At 41.9% G+C, this 13686-nt stretch overlaps 1 protein-coding gene across 1 annotated transcript; it reads left to right on the top strand.

Annotated features, from left to right (window-relative positions):
* The first annotated feature begins 3506 nt into the window (after positions 1–3506).
* Positions 3507–11845, top strand: LOC144689171 (uncharacterized). Its single transcript, XM_078556294.1, has 4 exons — positions 3507–3811; positions 4199–4504; positions 10164–10279; positions 10808–11845. The coding sequence occupies exons 1-3, from the start codon at positions 3533–3535 to the stop codon at positions 10257–10259; spliced, it is 681 nt and encodes a 226-aa protein (XP_078412420.1). The 5' UTR covers positions 3507–3532; the 3' UTR covers positions 10260–10279; positions 10808–11845.
* The last annotated feature ends 1841 nt before the right edge of the window (positions 11846–13686 follow it).

Raw genomic sequence — 13686 nt, forward strand, 5'->3', positions numbered from 1 at the left:
CTACCAAAACCCCATTTCAATGGAGACAGCTGATGATTTAAATGGCCAGCTGCCTCTGTAAACCATGTACGTGTGAAGCATCCCACCCCGATTCTCACCCCCATGAAAATGTTTGGGAGCAGGACTTCTGATTTTCGGGCATTTCCCCTATTTTGGCCATGATGGAGAGCCTCTCTGTTATGGCAAAAATCTAAATCTTCATATAATCAAATAATGGTAGGTTGACATTGCTTTAAACATTTTAGTAAAACAAATAGAAATGGAAGAAACCAAACCACTTCTATAAATGTAAATGTTCTTTTAATAGTTTAATGGACCAAATAAATTAGATTTATTTATTTCAATCTTTTATTTATTCCAATGATAATGTATAGCATATTGATTTACAGTTGAGGAGGAATCTGAAGAAGGATTTGAAGATGGGGAAGATGCTACAGACAAGGATGAAGACACTGAAGTTGTGACTGGAAATTTAGAAGAATCAAGAACTGAACCTTCAGATGATGTGGTCAAAGCCCTTGCAATGGAGAAATCTAACACTGAGTTTTTAGATTTTGTGGCTGAAGGCCCTTTAAAAGTAGAATCTACCACTGAACCTCTAGAAGCTCCAGATAACTTTTCTTCAACTCAAGAGCCCCACACAGAACTTGCAGGTATTTTAGATGAAGTTTATGAGGAGGAAAAGCCCAATGTTGAGTCTTTAGGGGCTGTCGTTGAAGTTTATGAAGATGACAAGCCCCGTGCTGATTGTTCATGTGCTGTGGCTGAGGTCCCTGCAGGGCAAGGGCCCAGACCTGAGTCTTCAGGTGCTGTGGTTGATGTCCCTGAAAAGGAAGAAGCCAGGTATAAGTGTTCAAGTGCTGTGGCTGAAGTCTTTGGAGAGAAAAAACACAGTTCTGAGTCTTCAGATGCTGTGACTGAAGTCCCTGAAGAGAAAGAGGCCAGTTCTGAGTCTTCAGATGCTGTAGTTGAAGTCCTTGAAAGGGGAGAGTCCAATGATGAGTCTTCAGGTGCTGTGGTTGAAGCCCCTGACGAGAAAGAGGCCAGTTCTGAGTCTTCAGATGCTGTGGTTGAAGTGCTTGAAAGGGAAGAGTCCAACACTGAGTCTTCCAGTGCTGCGGTTGAAGCCCCTGATGAGAAAGAGGCCAGTTCTGAGTCTTCTGATGCTGTGGTTGAAGTCCATGAAAGAGCAGAGTCCAATGCTGAGTCTTCAGATGCTGTGGTTGAAGTCCTTGAAAGGGAAGAATCCAATGCTGAGTCTTCAGATGTTGTGGTTGAAGTCCCTGAAGGGAAAGAGGCCAGTTCTGAATCTTCAGATGCTGTGGTTGAAGTCCTTGAAAGGGAAGAGTCCAATGCTGAGTCTTCAGGTGCTGTGCTTGAAGTCCCTGAAGGGAATGAGGCCAGTTCTGAATCTACAGATGCTGTGGTTGAAGTCGCTGAAGGGAAAGAGGCCAGTTCTGAGTCTTCAGGTACTGTGGTTGAAGTCCTTGAAAGGATAGAGGCCAGTTCTGATTCTTCAGGTGCTGTGGTCGAAGTTCCTGAAGGGAAAGAGGCCAGTTCTGAGTCTTCAGATGCTGTGGTTGAAGTCCTTGAAAGGGAAGAGTCCAATGCTGAGTCTTCAGATGCTGTGGTTGAAGCCCTTGAAAGGGAAGAGTCCAATGCTGAGTCTTCAGATGCTGTTGTTGAAGTCCCTGAAGAGAAGGAGGTCAGTTCTGAGTCTTTAGATGCTGCGGTTGAAGCCCTTGAAAGGGAAAAATCCAATGCTGAGTCTTCAGGTGCTGTGCTTCAAGTCCCTGAGAAGAAAGAATCCAATGCTGAGTCTTCAGATGCTGTGGTTGAAGTCCTTGAAACTGAAGAGTCCAATGCTGAGTCTTCAGGAGCTGTGGTTGAAGTCCCTGAAGAGAAAGAGGCCAGTTCTCAGTCTTCAGGTGCTGTGTTTGATGTCCCTGAAGGGAAAGAGGCCAGTTCTGAGTCTTCATGTGCTGTGGTAGAAGTAATTGAAAAGGAAAAATCCAATGCTGAGTCTTCAGGTGCTGTGGTTGAAGTACCTGAAGGGAAAGAGGCCAGTTCTGAGTCTTCAGATGCTGTGGTTAATGTCCCTGAAGAGAAAGAGTCCAATGCTGAGTCTTCAGATGCTGTGGTTGAAGTCCCTGAAGGGAAAGATGCTAGTTCTGAATCTTCAGATGCTGTGGTTGAAGTCCTTGAAAAGGAAAAGTCCAATGCTGAGTCTTCAGATGCTGTGGTTGAAGTCCTTGAAAGGACAGAGTCCAATGCTGAGTCTTCAGATGCTGTGGTTGAAGTCCCTGAAGAGAAAGAGGCCAGTTCTGAGTCTTCAGATGCTGTGGTTGAAGTCCCTGAAGAGAAAGAGCCCAGGTCTGAGTCTTCAGCTGTTGTGGTTGAAGTCCTTGAAAAGGAAAAGTCCAATGCTGAGTCTTCAGATGCTGTGGTTGAAGTCCCTAAAGAGAAAGAGGCCAGTTCTGAGTCTTTAGATGCTGTGGTTGAAATCCTTGAAAGGGAAAAGTCCAATGCTGAGTCATCGTTTGCTGTGGTCATAGTCCATGAAGAGAAAGAGCCCAGTTCTGAGTCTTCAGCCGTTGTGGTTGAAGTCCTTGAAAAGGATAAGTCCAATGCTGAGTCTTTAGATGCTGTGGTTGAAGTCCCTGAAGAGAAAGAGCCCAGGTCTGAGTCTTCAGCTGTTGTGGTTGAAGTCCTTAAAAAGGAAAAGTCCAATGCTGAGTCTTCAGCTGCTGTCGTTGAAGTGCTTGAAAAGGCAAAGTCCAATGCTGAGTCTTCAGATGCTGTGGTTGAAGTCCCTAAAGAGAAAGAGGCCAGTTCTGAGTCTTCAGATGCTGTGGTTGAAATCCTTGAAAGGGCAGAGTCCAATGCTGAGTCATCATTTGCTCTGGTTGTAGTCCATGAAGAGAAAGAGCCCAGTTCTGAGTCTTCAGCTGTTGTGGTTGAAGTCCTTGAAAAGGAAAAGTCCAATGTTGAGTCTTCAGCTGCTGTGATTGAAGTGCTTGAAAGGGAAGAGTCCAATGCTGAGTCTTCAGATGCTGTGGTTGGAGTCTCTAAAGAGAAAGAGGCCAGTTCTGAGTCTTCAGATGCTGTGGTTCAAGTCCTTGAAAGGGCAGAGTCCAATGCTAAGTCTTCAGATGCTGTGGTTGAAGTCCTTGAAAGGGATGAGTCCAATGCTGAGTCTTCAGATGCTGTGGTTGAAATCCTTGAAAAGGAAGAGTCCAATGCTGCATATTCAGATGCTGTGGTTGAAGCCCCTGAAGAGAAAGAACCCAGTTCTGAGGTTTCAGGTACTTTGGTTGAAGTCCCTGAAGAGAACGGGGCCACTACTGGGCTTCCAGGTGCTGTAGTTGATCTCCCTCTAGGGGCTAAATCTAATGTTGCATCTTGTTTAATTAGGGATGGAGCCCTTGCAACAGAGGAATCAAGTGCTGTAACTCAAGATGTTATGGATACAGTTCCTAAAACAAAAGAATCCAACGAGATGTCTCTAAATGTTCCAAATGAAACCTCTGAAATGGAAGAATGTAATGATTCAAGTCTAGGTACAGGAGTACCAGCAAGAAAGGAACCCATTCCTACAACTCTACTTCCTCCTGATCAAATCTCTGTCATCGAAGAATCCATGGCTAAATCTCCACCTGCTGTAGTGGGCGAATCAGAAGTGGCATCTCTATGCCCTGTAGATGGAATCCCGCCAGGTGGAGTGCCCAAAATTCTATTAATAGATGTTGATGCTAGTGAATCACAACAAGAAGAAGCTGAAGTTGAGGAGTTTGAATCAATTGTACAACAGGTATTTATTTCTGAATTCTCATAGTATTAACTAAGCAAATGTATGACAAATCGTCAACATGATAGAAAACATTACTTTGACTCATCCTGAATGCCAGCTTGAAAATGTTTTTTTTAATATTTCTGTGGATGCTCTCACTTTACATTTTGTCCTTGAGCTAGTCAACATGTTACTAAGTTATCATATGGAATTGTTACTAAAAGCTGCTGTATAGTTGAATGGAATGTTTTTGATTTGTTACTGTTCAAGTTAAACTTAGACAAGTTAACAGAACTAATGCTACTGCTTTGTAAAGCCTTCAGATTTTTACTAGCTGAAAGAAGTATTATAGTACTGTTGTTAACTGCTGACACATTGCCTTTTACTCTTACATTTGTCCTCGCTAAGGGTGATATGTTAAAAGGAAATCATGATGCTGACGATTTTAAAATGCCACAATTGTTGGAAGTGGTTGACGAAGAAACCTTGTTGTACCCAGGCTGGCATAAGTGTGGTTCCTGGCAAGTGATTAATACCACTGCGCCTGCTATAAGTACAAACCAGAATGACACCACTCATGATCATATTGGGCCTTCATTGATGGCAGAGAATAAGATGCAGCCAGAGCCCAACTCTATTGCAATTGTTGCAGAGTCAACAGATGCCATGAAAACATCCAACTGTGAAAACAAAATGCCATCACCTGTGATGCAGGTCAGTGAAGAAAGATTTTAATATCTGTTCTACAGGAGTGGCCATCATACATCGTAAGACTGACGTGGTTTCCTGTAGCATCATAAATTTCATGCTCAAACTCAGGCATTCATCTGTAAATTTATTTTTCATTTGTTCAGTCTGACTGCATTCCTTGCAGCAAAGAGCACGATTTGATTATGGCTCCTTTTTTATGGAACACGAGCAATCACTGAAAAATAAATGCATGGTTCATGAATAATATTTCTGCTGAATTAATTTTTGCAACAAAATTGGATTTATTTTAATGCAAGTTATGATGATCTGGAATGGCAGTGCCTGAAAAGGGTGGTGGAAGCAAATTCAATAATAACTTCCAAAAGGAAAATGGAGGAATACATGAAGGGAAATGATTTGCAGGGCAATGGAGAAAGTGCAAGGGAATGGGACCAATTGATTAGTTCATTCAAATAGCCGACACAGTCAAAATGGGCAGACTGTCCTCCTTCTGTGCTAGTATCATTCTATGCAGTACCGATGAAGTGCTCTGTTAATAGAGGTGCCATCTTTCAGATAGGACATTGAACAAGGTCCTGTCTGCCACCTCAAGTGGATGTAAGAAATGCCATGGTAATGTTTGAAGAGCCAGGAGATTTCCCTGGTGCCCAGGCAAACATTTATCCTTCATCCAATATTACCAATGCAAGTTAATTAGTTATTTATCCCATTGCTGTTTGTACAACCTTGTTATATGTAAATTGGCCATTGTGTTTTCCTGCATTACCACAGTGACACATTTGAAAAGTAATTAATTGGCTGTCTGGCACTTTGGGGCATCCTGAAGTCAGCAAAAAGATGCCTTACAGTTGCACGTTCTTCTTATAAGTCTTCATTGTGTTAAACTGTACATTGTTCATTCATGAATTTTATGTAAATAAATCAGTTACAATCAGACAGTGTCAACATGGTTTTGTGAAAGGGAAATCATGTTTGACAAATTTATTAGTGTTGTTTGAGGAAATAACAAGCAAAGTAGATAAAGGGGAACTGTAGATGTGGTTTACTTGGAATTCCAAAAGGTGTTTTCAATAAGGCGTCACATCAAAGTTCACTTCACAAAATAAGAGCTCATGGTGTAGCCAGTAACATATTAGCATAGATAAAGGACTGGTTAGCTAACAGGAAGCGGAGAGATAAATGGGTCATTTTCAAGTTGGAAAGCTGTAACTAGTGGAGTGCCACAGGGATCAGTGCCGAGGCCTCAACTATTTGTGACCTGTATAAATGACTTGGATGAAGGGACCAAATATATGGGAGCTAACTTTGCTAATGATACAAAGATAGGTAGGAAAGTAAGTCGCCAAGAGGACACAAAGAGTCTACAAAAGATTTAAATAGGTTAAGTGAATGGGCACAAATTTGGCAGAAAGAGTATAATGTGGGAAAATGTGAACTTGGCCACTTTGGCATGAAAAATAAAAAAGCGGTATATTTAACTGAAGAGAGATTGTAGAACTCCACCATGCAGAGGGATCTGGGTGCCCTGGTACATGAATCACAAAAAGTTAGTATACAGGTACAGCAAGTGATTAGGAAGCCAAATGGAATGTTGGTATTTATTGCAAGGGCAGTTGAGTATGAAAGTAGGGAAGTGTTGCCACACCTGTACAGGGCCTTAGTTTTTAAAATGTATTCTTTCAAGGGATGCGGGCGTCACTAGGGCATCATTTATTGCCCATCCCTAATTGGCCTTGAGAAGGTGGTGGTGAACTGCCTTCTTGAAAAGCTGCAGTGACTTTCCTTACATTATAAGGTCAGAAGTGGGGCAGTTTGCTGATGATTGCACAATGTTCAGCACCATTTGCGACTCGTCAGATACTGAAGAAGTCCATGTCCAAATGCATCAAGACCTGAACAATATCCAGGCTTGGGCTGACAAGTGGGCAAGTAACATTTGTGCCACAGGCAATGACCATCTCCAACAAGAGAGAACCTAACCATCGACCCTTGATGTTCAATGGCATTACCATCACTGAATTCCGCCACTATCAACGTCCCGGGGGTTGCCATTAACCAGAAAATGAATTGGACTAGCCATATAAATACTGTGGCTACAAGAGCAGGTCAGAGGCTAGGAATTCTCTTGACTTCCCTAAGCCTGTCCACCACCTACAAGGCATAAGTTAGGAGTATGATGGAATACTCTTCAGTTGCCTGGAAAAGTGCAGCTGACAAAGCGGATGGCCTCACGTTTCCTCACATTGAACTCCATCTGCCATAGTTAGTTAGAGTCACAGGGCAGAATCATCCCAGAATTGCACTAAGTGCAGTAGCGGGTATGAAAAACGACATTTTACCCACCAGCCACAGTGGCAGGTTTTTGCACCGTATCGTCCGCTTCCCGCCTTATTAATTATACAGCCACAGGAAACACGCCATCTTGCTGGCGGGCAGCCTCTGAATTGCTCACCACACCGTTACCTCACTGTTTCCTCACTCCGGGTGTCATATCTAAACTGCAGCCGGGCACACCGTTCTCAATGCTTGTAGCCCAGGACTGTTCCAGTGAAGACAGGGCTCTGAAAGCCAAGAAGAGTTCAGTGACCCATCCCTGGAATGCCATTTGGAGGCCCGCCGTGATGTCCTTTACCCCACTCTGGCTGGAGGAAGTCCAGCAATCTCAATAATCCAGCATAGGAGGCAGTGGCAGTGGTGGTCAGAGCCAATGCTGCACAGATGAGGTTAGCCGTCCAGTGCAGAAAGAGGATGAGTGATCTCATCCATGCCGCCAGGGTAATGCAACCATCTCATTGCTCTAAACTCACACACTCACTTGCCCATCACACATTCATTGGCATCAGACTCACTGCCAGCACTAGGGACATCACCACACTCTCTCATATCTCCATCTGGTCTCACCTCCTCTGGAGACTGCCTCCTCAGCCCTCACCTTCTTGAGGCCACTTGCACAGATCAACATGTGCCCCCACACATGTACTGGGATACCCCCCTTCCCCATACAGCCCTAGCCCTGCAGCCTCTTCCCTTGCCTGAGGCCACTTCTTCCCCTTCCTCAAGCAAGCCCTGGCCCTGCAGCTATTAAAAAACCAACCCTGCCTTACGGCTGATCTGGTAGGTAGAGACCTGCCCATGAGCCCCCCTAACAGTGATGTGGTGCTGTCTGTGAAGCCTGGTGCTGACGACCGCGAGTGCTGCCCAAAGCAAGGTAGGCAAACAAACCTCGATACCCCGAGTGAAGTGTAGCTCGCCAGGTGCACGTCGCTTATGTACAGTTGTGAAACATGTTGGCGCGTCTGGATGATCCAGCATGGGGGGGATGATTCCGGCGAGCAGGACTTATAACGAGATGCTAAAGTATTGAAGTTAGGTTCCCGACATGCGGCCGCAGGAAACATGGCCCACATTGACAGGTGGAGCGGACGATCGCAAACTAGTTTTATGATGGCATGAAACCGATTTTTGGCCTTCTTGCCATATTGTCTGCTCACGTTGCCAAACATGCCCACCACCAACGGAAGTGGAAAATTCCGCCCAGAGAATCATTACAGCACAGGAGGCCATTGAGCCCATGCTAGCTGTCTAGAGCAATCCAGTCAGTTCCACTCCTCCACTCTATTCTCATAGCACTGCAAGTTTATTTCCCTGAAGTGCCTATCCAATTTCCTTTTGAAATCATTGATCGTCTCTGCTCAATCAATCTCATAGACAGTGAGTTCCAACCCATTAGCACTCACTGCATAAAAAGGTCTCCCTCACATCCTTCCTGTATCTCTTGCCCAAAGCTTTAAATCTGTGCTCCCTTGTCCTTGCACCATCAGCTAATGGGAACAATTTTTCTTTGTCTACCTTATCTAAACTTGTTATAATCTTGTGTACCTATCAGATCTCCACTCAACCTCCTTTGTTCCAAAGAGAAAAAATCCAACCTTGTAGCTAAATTCTATGATCCCTGGAACCATTCTGGTAAATCTCTTCTGCATCCTCTCAGGAACACTTACATCCTTCCTAAAGTGTGGTGACCAGAACTGGATGAAATACTCCAGCTGTGATAAGCTTTATAAAGGTTCTACATAACTTCCCTGTTTGAGTGCTCAACATCTTTATTTATGATCCCACCTTTGCTAATTAATTTCGCAATATGTCCTGTAACCTTCTAAAGACTTATGCACATGAGCCCCAAGATCCCTCTGTCCCTGTGTACACACTTTAGAACTGTGTCATTAGGTATATATTTCCTCTCCTTATCCCTTCTGCTGAAATGCATCACCTCCCACTTCTCTGTAATAAATTCCATCTGCCCATTCTGCTAGCCTATCAACTGTCCAATTGCAGTTTGATTGGTAGCATCCTCACTGTTTGCTACACCTCCAGGGTTGGTGTCATCGGCAAATTTTGAAATTTTATTCCAATATCCAAGTCACCTAAGTTATATACATATGGACAAAATTTGTCCTTGGGCCAATCTTTAATCCAAGCTGTCACTGGCTTTCCTATTCCATAAGCCTCAATTTTATCAACCAGGCTTTTATGTGGTATTTGATCAAATGCTTTCTTAAAATGCATATAGACAACATTCACCAGATCCCTTTCATCAATCTTCTCTGTTACTGGTCATCTACTTAGTTTGTCTTTGTACCTTTTTAACTTCCTTTCTTATCGACTCAACATACTGTACCTCTTAACTTAGAGTCATCTGCAAACCTGGATATACACCTCTTTATTCCTCTATTCAAGCCAATATTATATATATTGAAAAGCTGAGGCTTTAGTATAGATCCCTACTGGTAGGGAACACCTACCAGTTACATCTTGTTACATCCTGCCAATCAGAGTACATTCCCTTTATCTTTACCCTGTCTCTCACCTTCCAACCAATTACCAGCCCATGACACACCAAAAGAAAACAGCAAGAAAGTCTTGCCATGACCCAGGATGGATCCTAAAGACCATTTTTACTTTTGATAATCAGGCATACCCAACTGGCCACATTAAGCATTGTTATTTTGAATGGCCATTTTTTTCTAATAGTAAAACTGAATAAGAGTCTCCAACTGAAGAAGGCTTAAAACGTAAACTCTCTCCACAGATACTGCCAAATCTGCTGGGGTTTTCTAGTATTTTCTGTTTTATTTCTGAATATTATTTGTAATAGTTTTAAAATAGTTACATTTCCATTGAGCACCATACAATGCACTATCACACCAATGGCTCATGGTTTAAAGTGCCAAACTCCATACCCTCTGCACATAAATAACAAACTTCTAGTTAAGAAATATGGGGAACTATTTCATACAGTAAACTGCCATGGAAGATGGATGCATTAACACTTCTGGTCTCATTTGTGTTGCAAGTTGAAAGTGTTGAGCAAATCCAGACATTTTGGGAAAGAAATTGGGTGACTTACTCATTAAATATTTTTAAAGGTTGGTTATAGAGCAGCTTCAGCAGAATGTTGAAAGCAGTTTGTCTGTCCACTTTATTATTTTTAGAAAACATAAAATGTGGCAGGCAATATTAATTAATATATGTTTATATAGTAAATTTGTCCAAGATTGCCATACCCATGTCAATTGGTGCTTTTTGATGTAAGGATTAAATGGTCTTTATCCATTTGTCTTCATTCCAAAATATGTAGTATTGGTCTGTTATTCTTCACTAGGCTCTAGGCTTCTGCCTTTCAGTATTGGCACTGATGACCATACTGCATTACCTTTGGGATAAGATTGAATACATGGCTTGTACATGGAAGGGTTGAATGGACTTTTATTGAAGAAGGTAACATAACAATTATTCTAGATTCTTTAAGAAGCAAACAGCAATGTATTCAGTCATTTTGTTTTATTTCCATATTAGACTTCAGAAAAAAAACTCTGTTCATTCTATTTGCCCTGGTTGAAAGCTAATAAATGTTGTTTTATGTTCATATTACTCTTTGGAAAATTGTCCTCTACCATTTGTCCTGTTTGAATATTAATAAATGTTCCATCCATTGATAATTATCCTGAACATCCATTAATCACTGCAAATGTTTAGTTTTGTGCATGGTAAATGTATTGTCATTTGCAACACTTAAAAAGGTAGGATTTTTAAAATTAAAATTTAATATAGATAGAATGGTAACAGGTTTATACATCTTCATTTGTTCATATTTATGTTTAATTTAATGCAATAGTTTAGTTTTGGAAAGTAAATTTAATTGAGCTGCAGTAATTATTTACAGATTTAAAATATGCAATTCTCAAACTTTGCATGAAGCTACTTTACTTATTTCCCCCACCCCCAACCCCCATAACCACCAAACAGATGGAAAGCCCAGGTTCTGCTGCAGAAGCCACAGTGCAACAGACGACAAGTCGTGAACCGAGCACAACTGACTCTCCTCGCCATACATTATCATTTTCATGGTTGAATGCTCTTACGAAGAGAAGCTGAAGGATTTTTTGGTTGTTGCTATTAAGTGGCTTTGGTCATTCAGAAATGCGATTGTTGCTTGAAGTGACAAGTGGCACGATTATTGCAGAGCTACATACAAGAGAACAGCTTGTTAAAACAGAGGTGGTCTATGTCCTGTTTAGTTTATTCCAAAAATAGGGAATGGGTACTATTATGTAACTCCTTTACAAAGCTATAGGAGTCTTTCAGCTTTATTTGTAAAGTTCTCTTTTCCCAATGTGTTCACTTGCTATAAACACATAATCAAAAAGTAAACCACATCACACAGCAGGAAACCTTGCTCTGTTAAACACCACAGTTCTACATTTCTTTTGTAATAAAAAAAATCAGTAGTTATACTTTAGGGTTGTGTGTGTGTATTGATGCACAACATTGTGCAACCTGTGTACTTAAATGAAGAATTATTGAGAACATCAGTGTTATTAAGGAATAATGATATAGAACTCTAAGATGGCAAAAATACTCTCATGCAGCCTGGATAATACTGGGAATTAACAAATCCAGTTCAATTTTTGATGAGAGGACTATGTTTTATTTTAAATGGAATAAGACCGCACACTAAGTACTAAATGGTGATCATAAAACTTATCATTAAAAATGAAATAATGTGCATCTCTTATAAGAATTGTCTTTAAACTAGAGGAAAATAAAATTCATTTGACTTTTATATTAAAGAAGAGATTAACCCAGAATTCAATGTAATTGGAATATTTCAGTTTGAGCTGTTTGGACCAGCAAATTAGTTTCTATTTTGACTAATGTTTGATACTTCAGAATCATTTAATATATTTTACAGCACTTCAAGTGGAAGGGATATGAACAAAAATATTGTATTGCAGTTTAGTTTCTCCATTTGATTCCTTTGTAATAATAAATGTGAGTGAGAAATTGGACTTGCTATTGCCCCTTTTTGGGCGTTATGAGTGCTCTTAGACCTAAAAAAATGGCATGCATACTTATGGATGAATTATTGGTGAGGGCATTAGCGCATGCACAGTGAATGATCATCAGAAAAATGAAGATCATGACGTCAATCAGCATGACGATTTGAAACTGGTGGTGACATTGTGCAGCTTGAGACTTCAGTGAATGCCCTCTTAATTTTGTACAGCTGAACACCCACTCAGCAACAGGAAGGCCCTCCTGACTACCCACCTCTCCCCACTTACTAGTGCTATTTTAAGGGCTCATCAATTATTTATAGGTTAGCTGGTAATTGATTTCTTCTAGCTTTACTATGAGTCCATATCAGTTTAGTGCTTTCTATAGTAGTTTAAAGTTGCAAAACATCTTCAGGGGATGATTTGGCAGATGTTAAATCATTTTTGCTGACTTCAAAGCTTCCCAGAGATGAATAGATTAGAAGGCATTCTGCTAGGAATACAGTGTTGCTCAAAGAATGAACAGAGGTCATGCAGAGTAAGACAAGCTGCTCAAAAATGGAGGGGGAGAAGGCTCTCACCGGGAGGCCTTACCCACTCACAGTGTTCAGGGAACAATTCTCCTATCCTATGTGAATGCTAGCAAGGAAAAATGTGAGAGATGTCTGCTTTTCAGTAAGGACGTCCTCACTGAAACCTGTCACCTGGTGTAGCCACAACTGCAATGTAAAAGCGTGCAAGGGCTACATTTCTTGTGGCTGTGAACCTTATGTGTCTGGCTCCTTCTAGGATGGTGCTGGAGATGTTTGCAACATCTCAGAGTTTATCCTTCACTGTCATGTAAGAGAGGTCACTGGAGCTCTCTATTCAATCAGAGCTAAACTATTTTAGCCTCTGTTGCCAGAACGAAGCAGGGAGAATGAACAGGCAGATTCATGAGGCCTGCAGGCCTCCCTATGGTGCAGGGTTTAATTACCTGCATGCACAGTGCTTTGTGGGCACCAAATCTCAACTCTGATATCTACTGGAACTGAAAAGTGATTCAATTCCCTCAATGTTCACCTGATATGTGAGCATAGGCAGTGAATCATGCAGGTCAATGCCGAATACCCTGGCAGCAGTCATGATGCCTTCATTCTGTGACAGCCCCCTGTACAATGCATGCATTTAAGCTATCATAGAAAACCAAAGGTTGACTACTGAGTGGCAAGTATTATCCACTGGACCACATGGCTGATGGCTCACGTGCACAATCCATGCACAGTCTGCATACAATGAAAGCTATGCTGCCACACAAAATTTGATAGAGCAGACCATTGGCTTTCACTACTTGGACTGCTCTGGAGGAGTCCTGCAACATTCAGCAGAGTGTGTGCAAAGATTTATTGTGGTCTGCTGCATGCTGCACAACCTCACCATCATGTGGGGGCAGTCTTTGCCACCAACTATACAATGAGCAACTGAGGAGTAGGATCATCAGGAGGGAGGGAAGGAAGAGGAAGGGAGGAAGCAACATGGACAACCAATTTCTGGTCAGTCTGCCAGTGAAGAACTCGTGCAACTGTGATTTTAGTAATGCACTCCAATTTCCCATTCACCAACAGTCCCACACTTTACCTTCCCTCTGTCACTGACTGCTTCACCACAATGCAAAAACAAAAACCACCACAAAATAAACAGCAAGGTTACTAGTGCTGGAGCCAGGAGGCAAATGCTGTCTTCCTTCGAGCCAACAGCAGGTTTGTGCTCCATGATGCTATTACCACACCCCCAAGGTGGTGCCTCAACAATCCTGGTAATGTATTGGAGGACAGATTGCTGAACTGCTGTGACACGCTGCAACCCTCT

Source organism: Cetorhinus maximus, chromosome 13 (assembly GCF_964194155.1).
Source record: "Cetorhinus maximus chromosome 13, sCetMax3.hap1.1, whole genome shotgun sequence".
NCBI classification, from domain to species: Eukaryota; Metazoa; Chordata; class Chondrichthyes; order Lamniformes; family Cetorhinidae; genus Cetorhinus; species Cetorhinus maximus.

Bases quoted from the DNA above. Each gene is read 5' to 3' on its own strand.
- LOC144689171 (XM_078556294.1), top strand. From the start codon at position 3,533: ATGGAAGAATGTAATGATTCAAGTCTAGGTACAGGAGTACCAGCAAGA. The intron at 3,812-4,198 runs GTATTTATTTCT...GTCCTCGCTAAG, and splicing joins TTGAATCAATTGTACAACAG to GGTGATATGTTAAAAGGAAA. The intron at 4,505-10,163 runs GTCAGTGAAGAA...ATTCTTCACTAG, and splicing joins TGCCATCACCTGTGATGCAG to GCTCTAGGCTTCTGCCTTTC.